General features: G+C 42.3%; 1 protein-coding gene across 2 annotated transcripts in view; it reads right to left on the reverse strand.

The window, feature by feature from the left end:
- The window catches only part of LOC129817384 (estrogen-related receptor gamma-like), a 48,627-nt gene that overhangs the window by 15,464 nt on the left and 6,391 nt on the right, over positions 1–26,772 (reverse strand). Inside the window, exons 1-6 of one of the 2 annotated variants that reach the window (XM_055872551.1) lie at positions 23,902–24,207; positions 10,054–10,299; positions 9,799–9,956; positions 9,000–9,116; positions 1,234–1,344; positions 146–328 (exon numbers count right to left, since the gene is read on the reverse strand). In XM_055872551.1, coding sequence (XP_055728526.1) covers positions 146–328; positions 1,234–1,344; positions 9,000–9,116; positions 9,799–9,956; positions 10,054–10,299; positions 23,902–23,957 — 871 coding nt within the window. In that variant the 5' untranslated portion in view covers positions 23,958–24,207. Of the gene's footprint in view, positions 1–145; positions 329–1,233; positions 1,345–8,999; positions 9,117–9,798; positions 9,957–10,053; positions 10,300–23,901; positions 24,208–26,772 lie in introns of those variants that run through there. The other variant, XM_055872552.1, reaches the window with a different exon arrangement.

Consider the following 26,772-nt stretch of genomic DNA (forward strand, 5'->3'; position numbering starts at 1 on the left):
AAAGTCTTAATCCAACACAGGGCGCAACAATCTCCACTCTGAGCTGATAAGAGTCTTATTGAAAATGATGCGTGTTTATGCCCGTGTGTGTGTGTGTTTGTGTGTGTGTGTATACCCATGTACTTGTGTCTGTGTGTTTTCTTACCTGGGATGTGTTTGGCCCAGCCGATGTTGACCACCAGTTCGCGGTCGGCAAGGTCACAAAGTGTGGTCAGGGCTTTGATGTCACTGTCGGGGACGGTGGGGTCCGGCATGGCAAAGATACTCTCTGGTTCAGCCACCAGCAGGAGAGAGACCACCTTATTCTCTGCCAGACCACCTAGAGGAACTGAAAAACAGAGACAGAGAGAGAGAGAGAGAGAGAGATTGAAAATATACTTGATTAATATCTAAACGCACAAATGTGAGAATGTCATTAGAGACAAAGACAGTGAGAGCAAGCGAGAGAGTACAAAAGAAAGAAAGGAAGAGTGTGTTTAATTTTCTTGAAAGTACTACTTAAGTAGTTTTTTGTACTTTACATTACTATTTATATTTCTGACAACTTCTACTTTTACTCCACATACACTTTTTACTCCATACATTTTCCCTGACACCAGAAAGTACTTGTTACATTTTGAATGCTTAGCAGGACAGGAAAATGATCAAATTCACACAATTATCAAGAAAACATCCTTGGTCATCCCTACTGCTTCTGATCTGGCAGACTCACTTAACACACGCTTCATTTGAAAATGATGTCTGAGTGTTGGAGTGTGCCCCTGGCAATTGCTCAATTTAAATTAAGAAGGAAATTATGCTGTATGGTTTACTTAAAATAAGGAATTTGAAATGATTCATACTTTGGTATACGGGACATACTTTGGTCCCGTGTGGCTTAGTTGGTAGAGCATGGCGCTTGCAACGCCAGGGTTGTGGGTTCAATTCCCACGGGGGGACCAGGGTTCAATTCCCACGGGGTTACCAGGATGAATATGTATGAACTTACCAATTTGTAAGTCGCTCTGGATAAGAGCATCTCGTAAATGTACTTTTACTTTTGTTACTTAAGTATATTTTAGCAATTACATTTACTGTTGATACTTAAGTATATTTCAAACCAAATACTTTTAGACTTTTACTCAAGTAGTATTTTACTGGGTGACATTCACTTTTACTTGAGTAATTTTCTTATTTAATCTTTACTTTTACTCAAGTATGACAATAGGGTGCTTTTCAGCCGCTGATTCTTACATGTTCTCTTCTGTGGCAGGCCGTGTTGAGGGTTGAGGTAGGGGCTGTTCTCAGAGTCTATCCTTCTCTTGTACTTCTGTCTGCCCCCACGGACCCGGTCCAGACGCACACCTGAGTGAGACAAAGAGAGAGAGAGCGAGAGAGAGAGAGAGAGAGACACACATTTAGGTACGTTTAACACACACACACACAAATGTACAGTCGTGGCCAAAAGTTTTGAGAATGACACAAATATAAATTTTCACAAAGTCTGCTGCCTCAGTTTGTATGATGGCAATTTGCATATACTCCAGAATGTTATGAAGAGTGATCAGATGAATTGCAATTAATTGCAAAGTCCCTCTTTGCCATGCAAATTAACTGAATCCCCCAAAAACATTTCCACTGCATTTCAGCCCTACCACAAAAGGACCAGCTGACATCATGTCAGTGATTCTCTCGTTAACACAGGTGTGAGTGTTGACGAGGACAAGGCTGGAGATCACTCTGTCATGCTGATTGAGTTTGAATAACAGACTGGAAGCTTCAAAAGGAGGGTGGTGCTTGAAATCATTGTTCTTCCTCTGTCAATCATGGTTAACTGCAAGGAAACACGTGCCGTCATCATTGCATTGCATAAGAAGGGCTTCACAGGCAAGGATATTGCTGCCAGTAAGATTGCACCTAAATCAACCATTTATCGGATCATCAAGAACTTCAAGGAGAGCGGTTCAATTGTTGTGAAGAATGCTTCAGTGCGCCCAAGAATGTCCAGCAAGCGCCAGGACCGTCTCCTAAAGTTGATTCAGCTGCGGGATCGGGGCACCTCCAGTACAGAGCTTGCTCACGAATGGCAGCAGGCAGGTGTGAGTGCATCTGCACGCACAGTGAGGCGAAGACTTTTGGAGGATGGCCTGGTGTCAAGAAGGGCAGCAAAGAAGCCACTTCTCTCCAGGAAAAACATCAGGGACAGACTGATATTCTGCAAAAGGTACAGGGATTGGACTGCTGCGGACTGGGGTAAAGTCATTTTCTCTGATGAATCCCCTTTCCGATTGTTTGGGGCGTCCGGGAAAAAAGTTTGTCCTGAGAAGACAAGGTGAGCGCTACCATCAGTCCTGTGTCATGCCAACAGTAAAGCATCCTGAGACCATTCATGTGTGGGGTTGCTTCTCAGCCAAGGGAGTGGGCTCACTCACAATTTTGCCTAAGAACACAGCCATGAATAAAGAATGGTACCAACACATCCTCCGAGAGCAACTTCTCCCAACCATCCAGGAACAGTTTGGTGATGAACAATGCCTTTTCCAGCATGATGGAGCACCTTGCCATAAGGCCATAAGATAACTAAGTGGCTCGGGAAACAAAACATTGATATTTTGGGTCTATGGCCAGGAAACACCCCAGACCTTAATCCCATTGAGAACTTGTGGTCAATCCTCAAGAGGCGGGTGGACAAACAAAAACCCACAAATTCTGACAAACTCCAAGCATTGATTATGCAAGAATGGGCTGCCATCAGTCAGGATGTGGCCCAGAAGTTAATTGACAGCATGCCAGGACGGATTGCAGAGGTCTTGAAAAAGAAGGGTCAACACTGCAAATATTGACTCTTTGCATCAACTTCATGTAATTGTCAATAAAAGCCTTTGACACTTATGAAATGCTTGTAATTATACTTCAGTGTTTCATAGTAACATCTGACAAAAGTATCTAAAGACAATGAAGCAGCAAACTTTGTGGAAATTAATATTTGTGTCATTCTCGAAACTTTTGGCCACGACTGTACACTAAAACACAGTACTCCTGTTTATCAAACTATCTTAATGTCAAAACCAGGAGAGTGATGCACTATTCAAGTTCATTTGATTGACATTTCTCCCTCGTGACATCTCTAAGATTATAGGGAGCCTTAGAGAGAAGTCACATTGCTGGCATAGCAACATCAACCCTGTAACACAATATGTTACAGGGTCAACTTAACAAGCTCAGCGGTAACCTTATCGCCATGGAGATGAGGAGCTAACAGCAAGGTTAGGGGGTAAGAAGGGAAACATGGTGGGGGCTGGTCACAGCGGTCCCTTTACATACACACACCAACACACACGGACACGCACATACATGCACATACGCACATAGTTCAAGTTTCAAATGTTTTATGTCACGTTCACTAGTACAGGGAAATTCCTTTCTTGCTTGCTCTTTCCCAACAATGCAGTGGTACTATAACAAAAAAGTAAGGTAGAACAAAAACACACAAGAAATAGAAAGAAAAAGAACATGAGAAAGTAAGTAAGCTATATACAGGATCAGTTCCAGAGTCAGTGCCAATACCATACTCACATTCCACCATCCAGTGATACCCTATACGCCTCCAAAGAGAATCTTGACTTGAGAGAGCTTTTATTAGCATGAGGGGTAAGGGTTAGGGTTGAGGTTAGGGTTAGGGTTGAGGTTAGGGTTAGGGTTACGGTTGAGGCTAGGGTTAGGGTTGAGGTTAGGGTTACGGTTGAGGTTAGGGTTACGGTTGAGGTTAGGGTTACGGTTGAGGCTAGAGTTAGGTTTGAGCCAGGATATGGACGTGAAGCTAGAGTTAGGATTGAGGCTAGAGCTAGGGTTGAGGCTAGAGTTAGGTTTGAGGCTAGAGTTAGAGTTGAGGCTAGAGTTAGGGTTGAGGCTAGAGTTAGGGTTGAGGCTAGAGTTAGGGTTGGGGCTAGAGTTAGGGTTGAAGCTAGAGTTAGGGTTGAGGCTAGAGTTAGGGTTGAGGCTAGAGTTAAGGTTGGGGCTAGAGTTAGGGTTGAGGCTAGAGTTAGGTTTGAAGCTAGAGTTAGGGTTGGGGCTAGAGTTAGGGTTGAGGCTAGAGTTAGGGTTGGGGCTAGAGTTAGGGTTGAAGCTAGAGTTAGGGTTGAAGCTAGAGTTAGGGTTGGGGCTAGAGTTAGGGTTGAGGCTAGAGTTAGGTTTGAAGCTAGAGTTAGGGTTGGGGCTAGAGTTAGAGTTAAGGCTAGAGTTAGGTTTGAAGCTAGAGTTAGGGTTGGGGCTAGAGTTAGGGTTGAGGCAAGAGTTAGGGTTGAGGCTAGAGTTAGAGTTGAGGTTAGAGTTAGGGTTGGGGCTAGTTAGGGTTGGGGCTAGAGTTAGGCTTGAGGCTAGAGTTAGGGTTGGGGCTAGAGTTAGAGTTGAGGTTAGAGTTAGGGTTGGGGCTAGAGTTAGGGTTGAGGTTAGAGTTAGGGTTGAGGATGGAGTTAGGGTTGGGGCTAGAGTTAGGTTGAGGCTAGAGTTAGGGTTGAGGCTAGAGTTAGAGTTGAGGATAGAGTTAGGGTTGGGGCTAGAGTTAGGGTTGGGGCTAGAGTTAGGTTTGAAGCTAGAGTTAGGGTTGGGGCTAGAGTTAGGCTTGAGGCTAGAGTTAGGATTGAGGCTAGAGTTAGGTTTGAAGCTAGAGTTAGGGTTGGGACTAGAGTTAGGGTTGAGGTTAGAGTTAGGGTTGGGGCTAGAGTTAGAGTTGAGGATAGAGTTAGGCTTGAGGCTAGAGTTAGGTTTGAGGTTAGAGTTAGGGTTGGGGCTAGAGTTAGGATGGAGGCTAGAGTTAGGGTTGAGGCTAGAGTTAGGGTTGGGGCTAGAGTTAGGGTTGGGGCTAGAGTTAGGGTTGGGGCTAGAGTTAGGCTTGAGGCTAGAGTTAGGGTTGAGGCTAGAGTTAGGGTTGGGGCTAGAGTTAGGCTTGAGGCTAGAGTTAGGGTTGAGGCTAGAGTTAGGGTTGAGGCTAGAGTTAGAGTTGAGGATAGAGTTAGGGTTGGGGCTAGAGTTAGGTTTGAAGCTAGAGTTAGGGTTGGGGCTAGAGTTAGGCTTGAGGCTAGAGTTAGGCTTGAGGCTAGAGTTAGGTTTGAAGCTAGAGTTAGGGTTGAGGTTAGAGTTAGGGTTGGGGCTAGAGTTAGAGTTGAGGATAGAGTTAGGCTTGAGGCTAGAGTTAGGACTGAGGTTAGAGTTAGGCTTGGGGCTAGAGTTAGGCTTGAGGCTAGAGTTAGGGTTGAGGCTAGAGTTAGAGTTGAGGATAGAGTTTGGGTTGGGGCTAGAGTTAGGCTTGAGGCTAGAGTTAGGTTTGAGGCTAGAGTTAGGAATGAGGCTAGAGTTAGGGTTGGGGCTAGAGTTAGAGTTGAGGTTAGAGTTGAGGTTAGAGTTAGGGCTGGGGCTAGGGCTAGAGTTAGGCATGGGGTTAGAGTTAGGTTTGAGGTTAGAGTTAGGTTTGAGGTTAGAGTTAGGGTTGAGGCTAGAGTTAGGGTTGAGGCTAGAGTTAGGGTTGAGGCTAGAATTAGGTTTGAGGCTAGAATTAGGTTTGAGGCTAGAGTTAGAGTTGAGGTTAGAGTTTGGGTTTGGGCTAGAGTTTGGGTTGAGGCTAGAGTAAGATTTGAGGTTAGAGTTAGGGTTGAGGTTAGAGTTAGGTTTGAGGTTAGAGTTAGGTTTGAGGTTAGAGTTTGGGTTGAGGTTAAAGTTAGGGTTGAGGTTAAAGTTTGGGTTGGGGCTAGAGCTTGGGTTGGGGCTAGAGTTAGGATTGAGGCTAGGGTCAGGGGTTTCATATTCCTAACAAATCAATAGTCCCTCAATAGTAAGATAAGAGGGGCGAGGGTTAAGGGGTGAGGGGGGGTATTAAGGATTGGACACGGAGGCCTGAGGAGATGAGAGGTGTAATTAAGGATTGGACAGATGGGTAAGCTAGGACCCCTGAACCTTTAGTGATGTCAGTCCTTCCACTGTGGTCAGAAACACAGTCTGGATAAGTCTAGCGGTTGGCAGGAGCTCCAGTTTGAAGTTTGTGACGGGTGATGAGTGTGTGTGTATGGAAGGATTTCACTGTGTTGACACACATTGGATTATATGAAAGCAAATGAGCAATAGGTGTATTAAAGGCAGTAAGGTTTGTTCTGTCTGTCTGTCCGTCCGTCCGTCCGTCCGTCCGTCCGTGCGTGCGTGTGTGTGTGTATGAGGATGGTCAAAGAGTTACTCATAGGCATCTGAGCTAAGTGTAACTCTTCAGAGAGGAATGTGCTGACAACCAAAGGGACAAGAATAGCCCTGGAGGATAACAGTGTACACACAGACACAGACACAGACACACACACACACACACACACACACACACACACACACACACACCTCTCTGTGTCGGAGAGATCTGAGGGTTCCGATAAGGTGGCGGGTGTTGGGTCACCCCCCCTCCCCCCTCTGCCCTCACCCCTGTTTGAAGTCCCCCTGCACCTTTCGAAGGGGGCTTTACACATTCCCAAAACACACCCAACGGGATCAAGAGCACGGATATCCACTGAGCACAAGAGAACAGACCCGGATCGTCATTCTACATGACATCATTTCCCCTGGGAGAGACCTGACACATAGCCATCTGCATGTACTGTATGTGTAGTAGCTAAGCCACTGACAGGCGACTATCCTAAGCTGCCTCGGATAATGGTCTGATGTCAACGAATGCCCTTACTTATTAGCCTACTGCAAGCTTGTTAGTCAGGCACTGGGTCATGAAAGGATGTCAAAAGCTCTTATTCTTTAAAGAGATAAACAAACTAAAGAATGGAGCTATTTTTGTGTATATAATAAGACCTTACCTAATAAAATTAAAAATCGACTCATTCTATTTCAACAGTGTGCCCAAAACTTATATTAAGTCTTCCATGTGATTAGTGCTATGTGATATGATTAGCTGTCATATCCTCGTCGACACACAAGGAAAAACCTGATAGATGCACACTGCTCAAAGTCATTTTTCTGATTCAACCACATGAGGTAAGAACAGTGTTCCAAGTAGTGGAACAATTAGAATGTTTGTTAGTCCACTGCCCTACTGAATTGTGAAACAGAACACTGATTCCGTGCTCAATCCAATTTTATTCAGGTCTCCATTCTAGACCAAGGGTCTCTGTCCTTTAGCTGTGTGTTGTGCTGACATGGACCTCTCTCTCTGTTATAAGTCACACAACCCTGTCTCTACCTTTACTGCAGCCCCCCAGAGGAAGAGGGGCGTTACCAGGCACGATGAGGCACGTTGCGAGATCCACTACCAGGGGGGTTACGACGGGAGTTACGAGGCGCGGTTCACATTTCATGGAGGTCCAGAAATCCCACAAGGCATCTGGAGGAATTTACGAGGGGGTGGGGGGTGAATTGCTATAGGAGCCAGAACTGGGTGCTGGAGATGCCCTTCCCCTATTAAAAATAAGCTAATTAAAAAAGGAGACACACACACACAAACACACACTCACACACAAGGGCTGACTATAGACAGATGCTGGATCTTCTCACCCTGGTTGAGGGGCTGATTAAATCAAAGCTGGTGAGCTGAAGGGGGAGGGAGCAGGTAGCAGTAAACTCTCGTTCCTTCTCTCTCTCTCTCTCTCTATCTCTCTCCTCTCTCTTTCTCTCTCTCCTTTTGATAAACAGCTGTCAGTTGCTCACACGCAGCCTTCAATAAGTGGTTCATACAGTGAACCTTTGCCTTTTTGGGTCTCTTCTATTTTTGGCCAACAATATGTCACCGGCAGCCACACACTCCATGAGACCGCTGCCCCAGACACTCACCATAAAACTCTCCAGAGACTCTAGGGGCTAAAGATGTAGAATGTAAGATATGTCTGTTGTTCCAGATCATCTATTTCTATTCTGCGCATGTGTGAGTAGTGTGACACATCGGAAAAGAGACTGTATGTCTGAGAGAAAGAGGATAGAGACATGTTCACACACACATACTCTGGCAGATAGCCATTTTCTATTTCGGAGGTACCGTAACCAGTAGCGTCCTATAAAGATACTGGGCATTGTTCTGCTAACACCATACATGAAAACTGAGCAGTAATGCTAGCAGGCACTAAGGGGCTGGACCTGTTAAACAGGCAAAGCGATTACATTTCCCTCTGAAGTTAAGACAACAGGTCTCCATATGTTGGCAAATCTATTTGTGTAGAGGGAGTCTGGATCCACAAAGATATTCTAGATCTTGATTTGTAGTTCTTCTTCATTGAATTAAAACACTGTTATAGTACTGAACAGATAAAGATCCACTGGGATACAGAAACATTATGAACACCTGCTCTTTCCATGACATAGACTGACCAGGTGAATCCAGGGGAAAAATATGATCCCCTATTGATGTCGATTGTTAAATCCACTTCAACCAGTTTAGATGAAGGGGAGGAGACAGGTTAAAGAAGGATTTTTAAGCCTCGAGACAATTGAGACATGGATTGTGTACACTGAGTATATCAAACATTTGGAACACCTTCCTAATATTGAGTTTCACCCCCCTCCCCCACTTTGCCCTCAGAACAGCCTCAATTTGTCAGGGCATGGACTATACAAGGTGTCAAAAGTGTTCCACAGGGATGCTGGCCCATGTTGACTCCAATGCTTCCCACAGTTGTGTCAAGTCGGCTGGATGTTCTTTGGGTGGTGGAACATTCTTGACACACACGGGAAAGTGTTGAGAGTGAAAACCCCAGCACCATTGCAGTTCTTTATACACTAAAATCGGTGCACCTGGCACCTACTCCCATACCCCGTTCAAAGGCACTTAAATCGTTTGTCTTGCCCATTCACCCTCTGAATGGCACACACACACAATCCATGTCTCAATTGTCTCAAGGCTTAACATTTTTTCTTTAACCTGTCTCCTCTCCTTCATCTACACTAATTGAAGTGGAATTAACAAGCTTTTCTACGCTCAGTTTATTTTTAAAGGTACATAGAGGAGTACATTTATTTGGCTTTGAGGAGTAGAGAAGTTCCTTCCTCACCTTCTCTCATCATGCCCACGTTGAGACACTTCATGAAGCGACAGGCCTGGCACGACTTCCTCCTCCGCTTGGTGATCTCACACTCACTGGTGGCCGGGCAGCTGTACTCAATGTTACCTGTGGGTGGGAAAGAAAGGAGAGGGGGGATAGATAGAGAGAAATATAGAGAAACATGTAAAGACAGAGAGGTGAGAGGTAGGGAGGGAGAGATGGAGAGACAAAAATACAGTCAAGAAATGGGACAATTTTGTCTGTCACTTCTAAAACCTTTCATTCAACCACTCAAAAACAAACAAGATGCTGAAAAGACACAGGAAACTCCAACGAGGAAAAGTATGAATATTTCCTGGAAGTCAGCAAATCAGCAGCACTCTGAGCTGCCACATACTATTAAAACCAGGACGCATCTGATTACCTGATCTAATATAATAAAATGATCTGACAGACATCCAGGTATGAACTTTGAGCCTGGGTATGTCTATTTGCATGTGGAGGAGGCTTAAGGAGCCTAAACTACACGAGGGCCATGACCCTGGAACAGGCACAGTCACAGACAATCACGTTAAAAAACCCACACAACATGCTGCAAACATATGGATGAGACACACATACAAACACACACTGTAAGGAAACCTGTAAGCTTGCGTCCTTAGAGTTGATCAGGTGTTGATACTAAAACAGGAACTAGGAACTTATCAGCCTACTGGAGGTTTACCAGTACAAAGCCATACACCTCTGGTGTCTGTCCATATATACTGTAACACACAAGTGTTCATGTGAATTATTGTAAGTGTCTTACCCTGGATGGTCCTCTTGAAGAAAGCCTTGCAGGCCTCACAGGAGGCCACTCCGTAGTGGTACCCTGACCCCACATCTCCACACACTAGACACAGCCTCTTAGCCACAGAATCCAGCAAGAACTCACACTTCACCTGGCCATCCTCACCACCAAACCGCCTGATGGAAGAGAGAAAGAGAGAGAGAGAGAGAGAAAGGGGTTAGACACACATACTGTATGGTACATGCACCCAAGCATAAACCCCTACACACACACCTGTTGGCTGTTCCATTGTTCCCCATGCCCGCTGTGTGTCCGTAGAGCCCTGGTGAGTCCAAGCCGTTGTTGTGGTTGTGACCCTTGCCCAGGAGACCAAAGCTGGAGTTGGTGTCTGAGGAGGAACCTTCAGGGCTGGGTTGGGATGGGCTGTCCCCCTGGAAGCTGGGGCTGGGGCTGGAGGGCTCGCGCTTTATGGGGGGACAGGAGCTGTCCAAGCCTCTCACCGACATCCTGCCCAGGAGTCTGACAGGAGGGGGGGTGCATAGGATTAATTTATGGTAACATCTAGTAACATAATGGGTGGTACATTGGCTTTGATGTGTGTATGATGTCCTTTCTGTCTAGATCTATCGCAGCTAGAAAACTTGACATCTATGCAGACCTACACAAATACACCCACCCATGCATACCCATACAACCTCATACCTGTTCTGACCACGTGCACACTGATAACCAACTGTCTTCCAGCTCCAATTATTTACCAAAACCTCCTTTATCCCTCCCCTTTCCCTTTCAAAAAGAAAAAGGGTAGGAACCATCTTCCCCTCTCTCCATCCTCTGTCACTCTCTCCCTCTTCCTCTGTGCCTCCTACCCCTATCCCCCTCTCCTGATCCGTTTATCTATCCATCCATCTCCACGCTCACCCACCCAGCCGTTTGCAGTTTCCCACATATGCAAAGCTGAGGTCTATTAGACCAACTTGTTATGACAACAGGAGATTGCGTAGGCAAACATATGGAAATCAAAACAAAGATTCTGGCTCAGAGGTTTATTCTCACAGATCTCTTGTGATGTAGTAGATATTACCCATTGTGTTCAGTTACCAGAAGCCAAGTCCTTTTATCAGAATTCCAGCTCTGTCAAGTTTAAAGTTGTAGAGGTATTCATTTTTGGAATGTAATGTGTTTCTATGCTAGTGCTGTATGTTAATGGCATTGTTCAAACTGTAAGTCATGTGTTTTCACATTCTACTGTATGGATTTGTGTTCATCCCCCTACATTCATGCATGTTAATGTACAGATGAGCCTGCCCATGTGAGAGATAAGAGTAGAATAGACACTAATGTTGTTATGTGTTTCAGGAACTGGGCACACGTATAATTATTGTAGACTAACTGATACCTACAGTGCACGTGAAAGAATTCCAAAATGTATGGTGTTTACACGCACACTTAAATGCTGTGCTGACCCATGTGGCCGTAGGTTAGCACACACACTACGTGTTGCCATACCCACTCTTAAAGAGCCACTGAACACGCCGATTGGCAATTGTGTTTTTCTGTTGCTCAGTAGAAAAACAAGATTTCAGTCTTGGAAGTGTGTTTCCTGACCGATTCTGCATTTGGTTATGGATGTTTGTCCCCCATGAGAGTCGACGGGGGAAGCCTATTTCACTTCCTGAAAATCCCCTGAATAATGCCCCACAGTGGAGGTGTCATAATACCCATTAAACCTAGCGGTCAAATTGTTTCCCACAGTGAAATTTTTAAACACTTAAGATAAGGGCTCTTTCGTGTAAGCCTACCCTGGCGTGACGTTTTGATAACCATGTAAATCTCTCTCGGACAAGGTGACTTTTATCAATGTATTTGGCTCTATTTACTCTCAAATTCTAAATTGCTCATTAGCATCAAAGTAGGCATTAGATAGTTAATCCAGAGATTCTTACCTTTGCCTCGATTCGGCAGTCTCATCCAGATCATAATGGCATTTGTAGTTCTTTATGATAGCCACATTAGGAGCTAATTAGCATTTCATTTTTGGGGGGGGGGGTAAATACAGGCAAATATATTGATAAAAGTCACCTTGTCTGAGAGAGATTTACACAGTTATCAAAATGTCACACTAGGGTAGGCCTATACAAAACACAGCCCTTATTTTAAGTGTTTCTAAAATCCACTATGGGAAAAATGAATTGTGGAAAAGTTATTGGAACCATTTCCTTGTTTGACCGCTAGGTTTTATGACTCATACTGTGGTACTATATGAATCTAAGATAACTCAAGAAATCTGTAATACATTTTGATGTTTTTGCCGAGGATGTTTTAGTTGAGAAATTTGACATCTAACTAAGGTCTTTGGTGCAGTATTCCTTAAATAAAGACATTTGCGAAGTGTTGTCTTCTATAAACAAAGTCAGAGCTGCTGGGCAGGTCTGCCTCACTGTCTATGCTACTGGATTGTGAGCAATCACCACAGCTGTTCACCCCATATTAGTGGGCAAATGGACATTGTCAAATCAAAACCCAACCTTCATTTATACATTATGACACATGGATGTTCAAAACTCCGTTTTAGATGAGACCGACTTCATGACCAAAATTATCCTATTTACACTTTGTAGTCAATTTTGACACTAGAATAAATGTTTCTGACTCATATCGATGCCACATAGGCCGTTTTCAAAGGGATTTGTTGATTTTCAAAGGAAGTGGCTCTTTAAAATGACTCCGACACTCCCTGTCTCTGTGGTGGAACCCAAGCTCTGTTCCTGCCATGTAAATCCACACGGTAATCACCACCACTCATTTGGTAGGCAAACTGTCTGGCTGCCCTAAACATCACTAGAGTCAACCATGACCACGCTCTATCGCCCCTTGAAATCCACAGAGAGAGTGATATTGAAAGAAAAAGAGAAAGAGAGATATTGAAAAAACGAGAGAGAGAGAGACCTCTGTCATTCTAACTTCAACCTTATTCTACTTCAGCTCTAAATCGGATAAATTAATATATTGTTGCCTCTGAAGTGGTCCAACAAAGCTGGCAGAGGACAATGGACTGTGAAGAGACCTGTTTGTTCTCTCATCAGCTATCCATCACACAGGTAGATATTGCTGTGTCAGCCTCCCATAGACCTGAATTATGGCATTCTCCAATTACTTGGTGGCCATAGATTTTTCTTTCAAAAGGCCCGATTCAGACTTAAGAAATGTACGCCTTTCCTACACATGCCTTTCCTACACAATTCTCAGTAGTTGGAATTCCGACTTACCTTCTGAAGGTGCTTAACTGGCTTTGCAGGCATGGTTCCCTTGCGTGCGCTGAATACATTTAATTAAACCACTGAAAACCCTCCTACTTGCTGGCCAACAGATTTTCTCGTGGAGTTTTCATTCAATAGGGTTTTAGTCAATTTCATCTAAAGCCATCCCTTTAAATTTGGTGTACCTTGAATTTTCTCACTAGAATATATGGAGAGAACGGTTCAGAATATTAGGAATCAATGAAAGAAAGCTATATAAAAACACACATATTTGTCTCCTTTTCAGCACCAATTGGTATATTTAAAAATACTTTGATCTTACTTCTTACTTTTTAGGGTTATGAAAGTATTTATGGATAGGAAAGTATTTATGAATAAATAAAAACAAATAGTTTGGAGAACCTTTACGCATAAATTATATTGGTGAATCAAAAATAGTGGTTTGACTCATCCTGTAAATTGTCATATTCAATTGTTACATCCATTAAATATTGGAAGGTGAAAAAAAGTCTACATGTCCCAAATTATTGCACAACTTTACGCGACCCCCAGGAACAACTGCACGGACATGACATAGGAAAGAAAGGTAAATGGAATGGAACAACGCAAAATGTAGGCTACAAAATGAACGAAATGAACAATAAAGTGACACTGATAAATGCATGTGGGTATTACTGATGGAGGCTCCCGATAGTGGCAAATATTAACATGATAGAAAAGCCAGGGCATATATAACTATAACATTTGAATATGTTCGGCCCTACAGAAGCTTATAGCTTGGGTCTCCTAACCACTCCTATAGAAATGGTAGATTATCAGATACTCAACAAGAAGGTCTGATTTCATTATTACTGAAACAGGATCCATGTTGTAAATATAAAGATCCAGTCCATTTAAAAAAACAGGCCTGGTACTCATGGCTGATTTCGAAAAGGCTTTTGATAAAGTACTACTGGAATTTCTATATAAATGCCTAGAATCTTTCAATTTTGGAGAATCTCTTGTAAAATGGGTTAAAGTTATGTATAGTAACCCTAGGTGTAAAATAGTAAATAATGTCTACTTCTCAAAAAGTATTAAACTGCCTAGAGGAGTAAAACAAGGTTGTCCACTATCAGCATATATATTTATTATGGCCATTGAAATGTTGGCTATTAAAATCAGATCCAACAACTATATCAAGGGGTTAGAAATCCAGGGCTTAAAAACAAAGGTGTCATTGTACGCTGGTGATTCACGTTTTATTTTAAATCCACAATTTGGATCCCTCCACAGCTTCATAGAGGATCTAGATACTTATTCTAACCTCTCTGGATTACAAACAAATTATGAAAAGTGATATTACGTATTGGATCACAAAAAAATACAACTTTTACATTACTGTGTAGTTTACCAATAGAATTGTCTGATGGTGATGTGTACATACTCGGTATACATATTCCGAAATAAAAAAATTATCTCACGACAATAAATGTTTATAGAAAGTTAACAAAAACAGATAAGATCTTGCTGTCATGGAAAGGAAAATTCCTGTCTATTTGTGGAAAAATCACCCTGATGAACTCTTTAGTCATATCAAGCCAGACAAAATTAAACAGGCCTATTTATATAATGAATATAAATTTGAAGGGCAGAAATGATTAAATATTAAAGCATTAGACCTCTCACTAAAGGTGTCAGCCATACAAAAGTTATACTTAAACCAGAACTGGTTCTCTAGTAGATTAGTAAGAATGTCTCACCACATGTTCAAGAATGGCCTTTTCCCCTTTATTCAGATTACAACCTCTCACTTTCGGTTATTTGAAAATGAAATAATCTCCAAAATATCACTATTTTTAAAACAAGCCATAGAAAGTTGGTTGCAATTTCAGTTTGATCACCCAGAAAATAAAAAACAAATAATAAAACAAATATTGTGGTTAAACTGAAAAAAACGAATTGATCAAAAAAACATACTTTTTTGATAAAAGGTAAAATAAATAATATAATCTTTGTAAATTCTATCATAAATAGGACTGGTGGAATTATGTCACACATGCAGCTAACAAAATTAGATGTAAATGTCTCTGTATCCAAAATTACAACCAACAAATTGCGGCATTACCGCACAAATGGAAGAGGCAAGTGGAAAGTGTCACGCTCTGACCTTAGAGATCCTTTTTATGTCTCTATTTTGTTTTGGTCAGGGTGTGATTTGGGTGGGCATTCTATGTTCTGTATTTCTAGGTTTTGTATTTCTTTGTTTCTGGCCGAGTATGGTTCCCAATCGTTGTCTCTGATTGGGGATCATTTTAGGCTGCCCTTTTCCCTCTTTCTGTGTGGGATCTTGTTCTTTGTTTGTGTACAGGGAGTTTGCACATCGAAGCTGGTCGGTCGTTGTATTCGTTATTGTTTTGTCCTGTTTTAGTTTCACTTCGTGATTAAATTATGTGGAACTCTAAGAACGCTGCGCCTTGGTCTCTTCCGACGACGACACCCATTACAGAAAGGGATGAAAGTAAGGAAATTGTCTGTTGGCCCTGCATTAACAGACCAAAATTAGTTAATGAAAGTTGTGATAAATAAAATAAAATAAACATTTTCATTTAATGACCCAAAATGGACATATAGATTCCAAAATAGTTGGGAAGAAATTTTCGATGTACTGATTCCATGGTACATGGTTTATGAACTGATAAACAAAACGACACCGGATTCAAAACTAAGAATTCTTTCTTGCAGCCAATAGAACGTTAAATATATGGGGGATACAACCATCTGAACTCTGTGGATTTTTCTGCTAAGAGACAGAATCATTAGATCATTTGCTTTGGTACTGTCCATATGTAGCTTGTTTTTGGACGCAGGTCCAGGAATGGCTGAAGAATTGCAACATTTACCTGGAGCTAACTCTGCAGATAGACTACTGGGTGATTTGAAAAGTAATAGTCAATCGATCAAAAATATAATAATATTTTTAGCATAAATGTTTATCTTTAATTTACAATCTGTAGAAACTATGAGAATAGAAAGGTTCAGAACTTTTGTGAAACAATCCAATATGGATGGTGTTGAGAGACAGATGTGAGGGATTGAGTGGAGCTGAAGGTTGGGACTGATAACAGGATAACTAATGTAAAATATACTGTGTCCGTAAAATGTATATAGGTTCAGAACTTCTGTGAAACAGCACAGTTAAAAATATATGGCAAACAGAAATCAAACTGGATGGTGTTCAGAAATAGATGAAAGGGGTTGAGGGTAGCGGAAGGATAGGAGTAAAAACAAACAAAAGATAACTATCCTCTCCCCTGTAACTATTCCCCAGGTCGTTGCTGCAAATGAGAACGTGTTCTCAGTCAACTTACCTGGTAAAATAACGGTAAAATAAAATAAATAAATAAAAATTTAAGCAATAAGGCATGAGGGGGTGTGGTATATGGCCAATATACCACGGCTAATGGCTGTTCTTAGGCAGGACGCAATGCTGCAATATTACATTTACGTAAGTATTCAGACCCTTTACTCAGTACATTGTTGAAGCACCTTTGGCAGTGATTACAGCCTCAAGTCTTCTTGGGTATGACGCTACAAGCTTGGCACATCTGTATTTGGGGAGTTTCTCCAATTGTTCTCTGCAGATCCTCTCAAGCTCTGTCAGGTTAGGTGGGGAGCGTCGATGCGCAAATCTTTTCAAGTTTCTCCAGAGATGTTCGATTGGGTTCATGTCCGGGCTCTGGCTGGGCCACTCAAGGACGTTGAGAGACTTGTCCCGAAGCCACTTCTGCGTTGTCTTGGCTGTATGCTTAGGATCGTTGTCCTGTTGAAAGGTCAACCTTTGCCCCAATCTGAGGTCCTGTGGGCTCTGGAGCAGGTTTTTATTAAGGATCTCTCTGTACTTTTCTCCGTTCATCTTTCCCTCAATCTTGAGTAGTCTCCCAGTCCCTGCCGCTGAAAAACATCCCCACAGCATGATGCTGCAACCACCATGCTTCACCGTAGGGATGGTGCCAGGTTTCCTCCAGACGTGACGCTTTGCATTCAGGTCAAAGAGTTCAATCTTGGTTTCATCAAACCAGAGAATCTTGTTTCTCATGGTCTGAGAGTCTTTTAGGTGCTTTTTGCCATGAGCCTTTTACTGAGGAGTGGCTTCCGTCTGGCCACTTTACCATAATCACCTCATTAGTGGTGTGCTGCAGAGATGGTTGTCCTTCTGAAAGTTTATCCCATCTCCACAGAGGAACTATGGAGCTCTGTCAAAGTGACCATCAGGTTCTTGGTCACCTCCCTGACCAAGGCCCTTGTCCCCCGATTTCTCAGTTTGGCCGGGCAGAAAGCTCTGGATCAATGGAAACAGGATGCACCTGAGCTCAATTTCAAGTCTCATAGCAAAGGGCCTGAATAGTTATGTAAATAAGGTATTTCTGTTTTTTTATTTTTGATCAAATTTGCTTTAGTCAAAGAATCCTCCATTTGCAGCAATTACAGCCTTGCAGACCTTTGGCCTTCTAGTTGACAATTGGTTGAGGTATTCTGAAGAGATTTTACCCCAGTCATCCTGAAGCACCTCCCACACATTGGATTGGCTTGAAGGGCACTTCTTAAGAACCATACGATCAAGCTGTTCCCACAACAGCTCAATAGTGACTGTTCTGGCCACTCCATTATAGACATAATACCAGCTGACTGCTTTTTCCCCAAATAGTTCTTGCATTGTTTGGAGCTGTGCTTTGGGTCATTGTCCTATTGTAGGAGGAAATTGTCTGTTTTGCGTGTACTATTTAATGAAGCCGGCCAGTTGAGGACTTGTGAGGCGTCTGTTTCTCAAACTAGACACTCTAATGTACTTGTCCTCTTGCTCAGTTGTGCACCGGGGCCTCCCACTCCTCTTTCTATTCTGGTTAGAGACAGTTTGCGCTGTTCCGTGAAGGGGAGTAGTACACAGCATTGTGCGAGATCGTTAGTTTCTTGGCAATTTCTCGCATGGAATAGCCTTAATTTCTCAGAACAAGAATAGATTGACGAGTTTCAGAAGAAAGGTCTTTGTTTCTGGCCATTTTGAGCCTGTAATCGAACCCACAAATGCTGATGCTCCAGATACTCAACTAGTCTAAAGAAGGCCGGTTTTATTGCTTCTTTAATCAGAACAACAGTTTTCAGCTGTGCTAACATAATTGCAAAATGGTTTTCAAATGATTAATTAGCCTTTTTAAATTATAAACTTGGTTAAGCTAACAATGTGCCATTGGAACACAGGAGTGATGGTTGCTGATAATGCATTGGCCTATGTAGATATTCTATTAAAAAAAGCTGCCGTTTCATCTATGTTAATTCATAGTTTTGATGTCTTCACGCTTATTCTACAATGTAGAAAATAGTCAAAATAAAGAAAAACCATTGAATGAGTAGGTGTGTCCAAACGTTTGACTGTTACTATACAGTTGGAGTCATTAAAACCATTTTTTCAACCACTCCAGACATTTCTGGTTAACAAACTATAGTTTTGGCAAGTCAGTTTGGACATCTACTTTGTGCATGACACAAGTAATTATTCCAACAATTGTTTACAGACAGATTATTTCACTTATAATTCACTGTATCACAATTCCAGTGGGTCATACGTTTACATACACTAAATTGACTGTGCCTTTAAACAGCTTGGAAAATTCCAGAAAATTATGACATGGCTTTAGAAGCTACTGAGAGCTAATTGACACTATTTGAGTCAATTGGCGGTGTACCTGTGGATGTATTTCATGGCCTACCTTCAAACTCAGTGTCTCTTTGCTTGACATCATGGGAAAATCAAAAGAAATCAGCCAAGACCTCCACAATTGTAGACCTCCACAAGTCTGGTTCATCCTTGGGAGCAATTTCCAAATGCCTGAAGGTATCACGTTCATCTGTACAAACAATAGTACGCAAGTATAAACACCATGGGACCACGCAGCCGCCATACCGCTCAGGAAGGAGACGCGTTCTGTCTTCTAGAGATGAACGTACTTTGGTGCGAAAAGTGCAAATCAATCCCAGAACAACAGCAAAGGACCTTGTGAAGATTCTGGAGGAAACAGGTACAAAAGTGTCTATTACCATAGTAAAACAAGTATTTTATCGACATAACCTGAAAGGCCGCTCAGAAGGAAGAAGCCACTGCTCCAAAACCGCCGTAAAAAAGCCAGACTGCGGTTTGTAACTGCACATGGGGACAAAGATCTTACTTTTTGAAGAAATGTCCTGTGGTCTGATGAAACAAAAATAGAACAGTTTGGCCATAATCACCATCATTATGTTTGGAGGAAAAAGGGGGAGGTTTGCAAGCCGAAGAACACTATCCCAACCGTGAAGCACGGGGGTGGCAGCATCATGTTGTGGGGGTGCTTTGCTGCAGGAGGGACTGGTGCACTTCACAAAATAGATGGCATCATGAGGGAGGACAATTATGTGGATATACTGAAGCTACATCTCAAGACATCAGTCAGGAAGTTAAAGCTTGGTCACAAATGGGTCTTCCAAATGGACAATGACCCCAAGCATACTTCCAAAGTTCTGGCAAAATGGCTTAAGGACAACAAAGTCAAGGTATTGGAGTGGCCATCACAAAGCCCTGACCTCAATCCTATAGAAAATTTGTGGGCAGAACTGAAAAAGCATGTGCGAGCAAGGAGGCCTACAAACCTGACATGGTTACACCAGCTCTGTCAGCAGGAATGGGCCAAAATTCACCCAACTTATTGTGGGAAGCTTGTGGAAGGCTACCCGAAACGTTTGACAAGTTAAACAATTTAAAGGCAATGCCACCATATACTAATTGAGTGTATGTAAACTTCTGCCCCACTGGAAATGTGATGAAAGAAATAAAAGCTGAAATAAATCCTTCTCTCTACTATTATTCTGACATTTCACATTCTTAAAATTAAGTGGTGATCCTAACTGACCTAAAACAGGGGATTTTTACAAGGACTAAATGTCAGGAATTGTGAAAAACGGAGTTTAAATGTATTTGGCTGGCCTCGCGGGTGGCGCAGTGGTCTAGGGCACTGCATCACCAGAGTCTCTGGGTTCGCCCCCAGGCTCTGTCGCAGCCGGCCGCGACCGGGAGGTCCGTGGGGCGACGCACAGTCGTCTGGGTTAGGGAGGGTTTGGCCGGTAGGGATTTCCTTGTCTCATCGCGCTCCAGCGACTCCTGTGGCGGGCTGTGCGCAGTGCGCGCTAACCAAGGGGGCCAGGTGCACGGTGTTTCCTCCGACACATTGGTGCGGCTGGCTTCCGGGTTGGAGGCGCGCTGTGTTAAAGAAGCAGTGCGGCTTGGTTGGGTTGTGCCTCGGAGGACGCATGGCTTTCGACCTTCGTCTCTCCCGAGCCCGTACTGGAGTTGTAGCGATGAGACAAGATAGTAATTACTAGCGATTGGATACCACGAAAATTGGGGAGAAAAGGGGATAAAATAAAAAAATATATATTTTTTATTTTTATTTGGCTAAGGTGTATGTAAACTTCCGACTTCAACTGTATGTATGTATTTATGTATATATATACATTTACAAAAATATATATTGGGATTGGAAATTATGCAGACAATTACATTGATGGAAGCTACAATCTATCTGCAATATTTTAAAGCTGATCTACCCCCTAATTTTAGTTTTACAAATATATAGATATAACTTCAAAGAGCTCCTTTACTAAGGTACCTATGCATGTTCGTCCACTCACAGCATATTTCCAGCCACCAAACAGTGGTGAATGGAAAGAGACATCATTCACACAAAACGTGTAGGCCTAATGACATTTGACAATTGTTATTAGGCTATAATTTATGCGTCTACTGTTTTTCGTGCGTCTTCTTATCGGCCACTCATCTCTGCCTTGGCAAAATGTCAGTATTCATGTCGAACCACATTGCATTTTGGTGCGTAGGCTATAGCACCTGTTTTCAAGTCCATTCATATATTTTTCATGCCTCTGACATGCGGTGATGATAAATTATAGTATAATAACTTACAGTTTTCTTGACATTTTGTTTTAATTATTGTGTTTTATGTTTTACTTTCACCCCTGGTTTGCTTCAATATGACTGGTTTCACATTCGTCTCCAGGGATCGTAAAGAAAAATCATCTAAAACAATTGCTATGTGTATTTACAATCCCCTTCTCCAAACGGATTACTCATTTACCTATCTCTTGTCAATAGCTCTTATCAATGCATACATTACAGTGCAAGGAGAATGGTATTATTTCTATCGGAAAAAAAGATAGTAGATGCTTTTTCCACTTAGAACCGGCAGGTTCGCTCGACCTTATTCATGGTTTCCCCGCGCTTAAAGGTGGTGGAGTAATTATGGAATTAAGTCAAGGTCAGAATACGGCTTGATCTGTAGACACACCTCAGCCACACCTCCATATCCGGGATCTCCACCGCAAATGAATAGCGGGTGAATATGCTATTCTCATGCTTAAGTATGCATAGAGAGAAAAGTGCATAAAAAGGGAATTACGTTCCATTTACTCGCACTTAACTCGGGTCGGAATTTCCCCATAATGCATTAGCATTACAGTGGAATGGTAAAACATGGTGTGTTATCTAACCTGACAGATCTATAATCTATAGCTCTTCAAAAAAGCTCATCAAAGCCCTGTTAGCGCAGTTCCCATAGACTCTGGGTGTAAATCACAGACTCAGAGGAACAAATATAAAGCAACAGGCTGTGTGTGAGTGTGTGTTCGTATCCAAAACAACTCTAATTGCACCTTGGAAACAAAGAGCAAAATGCAGCGTGAAACGACTGACGGTCAGACAGAAAGATGGGAGCAGACAGATAGAGAGAATGTGAAAAACAGAGGGAGAGAAAGAAAGGGCTCAATCGCTGGGCCATTAACCCGGGGTGTGTAGAAAGAAAGAAAAAAGAAACGAGAGGAGGCAACACTCACTCTCAAATGAGCAGTCACAATACAGACGATGACCAAAAGGACAAGAGAGCCGGGGACACACACAGGGAAGGAAAAGGGAATGTGGGAATGTGGCAAATTGTTTGCAGGACTAAAAGGCAGGTAGAAAAACCGTACATTCAAGTCTTATTAAAATTATTATTTGGGTATATTTTGTTTTTGTGCCCATTCGTTTAGTAGTCTGTTTTGAAAAAATATATATAACACATACCTAAAAGATGATCAAAGATGTCAAGTATAGGTATATGTGGATTTAGGTTACACTAGCTATGCGTCCTCCTTAACTTGTCCATTTAGCCTCTAACCCCCTGGTCAGTGATTTGAGTCAAAGGAGTCTTGTGCATGGTGATTCCTAATGGGCCAATAGGAGATAAGGTATCAGGCTGGAGCTGAAACACTAGCATCACTGATGACTCTTAGTTTAAGTGTGTAAAGGGCTTGGGTCAAATCAGTTGGTGCTGGAGATGTTGGGTTAAACCAGTTAAGGGCTGGACCTGTTGGGTCAAAAATTCTTATTTACAATGACAGCCTATGTCTTGACAGACTGGGGAAGGGGATAAACATGGTAACACTTCTCCTATACCTGTATATTATATATGCCATTTAGGAAACAGTTTATGTATGGGTGGTCCCGGGAATCGAACACACTATCCTGACGTTGCAAGCGCCATGTTCTATTAAAGATGCACTATGCAGAAATCGCTCCACCATTTCCTGTTTGCAAAAAATTTGAATAGTTCACTTAATTTCAGTTTGTGACAAAACAAGCAAGCATACTGTAGAGAATCATTGTACCATCTAAACGGTTGTGAAATATATATTCTATAACCAAAAATATTGTATTTTCAGCTGTCTGAATTTGGTGTACAAAACCGAAAGTAAAAGAGCTAAAATGTAACTTAAGAACGGGGAGCATAGAAATAGTGCACATAGAACAGATCTACCGCTTCTTAAACTTGCTTTCAATGAGAATGACAGATATATAACACACATTTCTATGTGAATTTGGTCGGGTCACCCAAGAAGTTATACATTGCAGTTTTAACTGAGCTACAGAGGACCACATATTTTCACTATAATTACACTATCAACAACACATAGTTACACAAAACATAAAATTGTGCTCTGTTTCTGCATCCTCTACTCACCCCTCTCACCCCTCCTCCATCTCCCTCTCTCTCTCTGTCAGTCAGTCTCCCTCAATGTCTAATATCCTGTTATCCTCCGGTTAGGGTCTTATCTGAGTTGTTGTCTAGTTCTGTATTATCACAGGGTTAACAGGATTTGCTTTTCAGTGTTGCAACAAATAGCTAATAACACCAACCTACAGAAGCGCACCTCTCTCTAGTTTATGGACCCTTCCTGATCCTCACTGCTCTGCAGGGGGTAAGATACCACACATTTCACTGCTTTCCTCACCTCATCTCGCTCTACTTCCTAATCTTCTTTCTCGACCACTTCCAACTCTCCCTTTTCTTCTCTCACATTTTCACACCCTGTTGCTCCTCTCCCTCCCACCTTCTCTTTCCCTCTCAGACCTAGTCCCTCAGCTCTGCGCACACAATGCAGGTATGTGGGTTTCATCCATCAAAGTTATCCTCTCATTCAGACACTCTCTTTTTCAGTAAAAATCCAAGAGGTACACTTGTTCCCTAAATAACTACATATGACAGCCCACTACCTTTGTTTCACACAGGTGTGCTTGTGCTGACATAGAAGATATGTCAGTACAAGATATACCAAATAGCAAATAAAAACACCCAAACTAAGGTCTTCATTTGAGAATGAGACAGCAAGTCGTAGTGCACATGCACACTGTTCAATGCTTACCATTGCCTAAATAACATCACTGTGCTATTTAACTTTCTTTACACTCCACCGACAGTTTGTATACATACAGAATATGGATCAGAATAGTCCATGTACTTACTCAGTGTCAGGGTGATAGGTGAAACACTCAGGGAGGTACAGCTCTACTAAATCCATGTGCTCTTTGACACCATACTCCGAGGAGCAAAGACCCTGTCAGCTTCCTCTTTCTTTCTTTAGTTGGTCTTTGTCTCCCTATAACTCTCTTTCTCTGTGTCTCTACCAATCTCTGTTTTTCTCTTATACACACACTTTCACTGGAGCAACAGCCTCTCTCGCTCTCTCTCTGTTTCTGTGTGTCTCTCTGTCTCTATTTCTCATGCGCTCACTGACTTTCCCTCTAGCAGCAGTGTTGACACTCCAGCCAGTGAGGTCTTAACTGTTGTGGCTCGCTCTATGATAGAGCACTCTAAACTAGGGCTGGCCCTCATGAATATCCAGGAACTATTTAGCATGCCCCTCCCTCTGTACCACAATGTCGGCATTTGATTGGCCACCGTCTACTCCAATGAGAGCCGGCCAGACTCTAAATCGGAATTTCTGGTAAGGATATCTTTCTTTGTCCTAATAAAAACATTTTCCATTAGTACATTACAGCCTGGGAGGCTGACCATTTAAATTAATTGTTGCATTTGAATAGAGTTGCAGTTGAGATGTGTGTGTGTGTACTAGTGCGTATTTGCAGGGTTGGGGGGTAACCGATTACATGTAATCAGTTACATATAATCTGATTTAAAAGAAAATGGAATCAGTTACATTACCAGCATAAATATTGTAATCAGTTTACAGATACTTTTGAAAAATGTGATTATTATATCTTGGATTGCTTTTAAATTGAGAAAGCATACTTGCAATTTTTTTGAACCTTTCTGTTTCCCAATGACATTGAATTCAGCATTCAAAAAAGCACAAGTTTAAGTTTGTGTACTACCACTGTGCCCAGTGGGTAGTAACTGTATCAGATTACATTTAGAAAGTAACCTACTCATCCCTGCCTGTTTGTAGTGAGGCCAGTGAGTTCTGAAAGCTTTTGTCCTACTGTGATGATACCTGATCCTTAAGGACATTCTATACATACATCTATCTAGGTTGTGTCCATGTCCTACTGAACAACAGGTGCCACAGCACTCCCTCCAACCACCCCTACCCCCAAACACACACACAAACACACACACAAAAACACACACAAACACACACACAAAAACACACACAAACACACATGCATGTTGATTTCCTTTATTTAAAGCCCTGATTGACATAAGTTAAGTAACTCAATGATGCAAGCCTCCCTAACTGTTTAACTCACAGATCCCCGGCACCAAACCTGGATCTGTCACTAAAATGTGCCTAATCTGAAGCTCTGACCTCTCTCTGACTGACACACACACACACATATGCACACACACACACATACGCACACACACACACACACACACACACACACACACACACACACACACACACACACACACACACACACACACACACACACACACACACACACACACACACACACACACACACACACACACACGCTGGAGTGTGGCTCTGGGCAACTTGCCACCTCTGGCACACGAGCAGGTATCAAAGAGGAGCAACAATGTTCAAGGGGTGAAAAGGGGTGTTAGAATTCCCACTGGAGCACATTGACTTGATTTGAAAAATAAGACCATCATCAACACATTACTATGCCTTCATGCTTACAGCATACTTTGAAGACACTCCACTCATGTCTTCTCTACAAGGCACATATTTTCATTTTCTTTCCTTTACTAAAGAACTCAGGACCCTCTTTAGTCCTCAGCATGTCCCGGCTGAGTCTTAGGAAATCTCTGATCATTGGATGGTGAATCACTTAACAGAGAGATTGCCTGCGATCAGCCAGCGGCCAAATCACCCCACAAAGCCTCTCAGCTGGTTTACTGTATCAGAAAGGCTTAGAGGAAAGAATATAGAGAGAGGAATACAAAAACACAAACAAACGCACGCACGCACGCACAGCCAGCCAGCCAGCCAGCCAGCCAGTCAGCCAGCCAAAACCACAGAAAGAGAGAGAAGGTAAGAGAGAGAAAGAAAAGGGTACAAAGAGAAAGACGGATGGAGAAATAGAGAGGAAGAGGTGGAGGGTACGTCCAGATTACAATGACTGTTTCCAATTGTCTTTTCTAATTTCATTAGCTGGTCATCTAACACAAAGGAAGGTGATGCAGGGGTGAACAGCGTAAGTGTGCATACAGTATGTGTTTCTGTGGTTTTGATATCAAATCAGTGTAAACGGACACTTCAGATTTAAATCTAGGTAGTCTGAGTAGTGTTCCGTGTTCTGAAGTGAACCTCGCCCCACCCCCCTCTCTCTTTCATACGCACATGCTATACAACACACAATATCATGTTCTGAAGCGACCCCTGGAAAAACAAACTTAAGCAAGGAGAAATCGCTTTGCTTATCTGCTTTTTTCTAAACCCCAAACACCAGACTCCATGGAGTGGTTCTTATCACACAGGTAATGAGCTCCACATTAAACACCTCACTCACACACACACACACATATGACGCATAAAACTCCTCACAAAACACACACACCTGCACATATATACGCATACAATGTACAGTGGGGTTCGGAATTATTGCGTCCCTTGATAAAGATGGGCAAAAAAGACCTGTAAAATAAATAACGTGAATAATGAGCTATATTGTATGCTCAAAACATTTTAAAAATACATATTTTTATACTAATACAATTTCTCAGAGAAAGATATTTTGTTTTTGTTTAGCAAGTAATACAAAAAAATATTGGATCCCCTGTTTTCAATGCTCCAACACTGAGCCTTTTCCTAAAATATTTTATGATATTGGACACATTTGGCTGGATCTTAGACCATTCCTCCATACAGAATCTTTCCAGATCCTTGATATCCATCGTCTGCACTT

Source organism: Salvelinus fontinalis, chromosome 20 (assembly GCF_029448725.1).
Source record: "Salvelinus fontinalis isolate EN_2023a chromosome 20, ASM2944872v1, whole genome shotgun sequence".
Taxonomy (NCBI): domain Eukaryota; kingdom Metazoa; phylum Chordata; class Actinopteri; order Salmoniformes; family Salmonidae; genus Salvelinus; species Salvelinus fontinalis.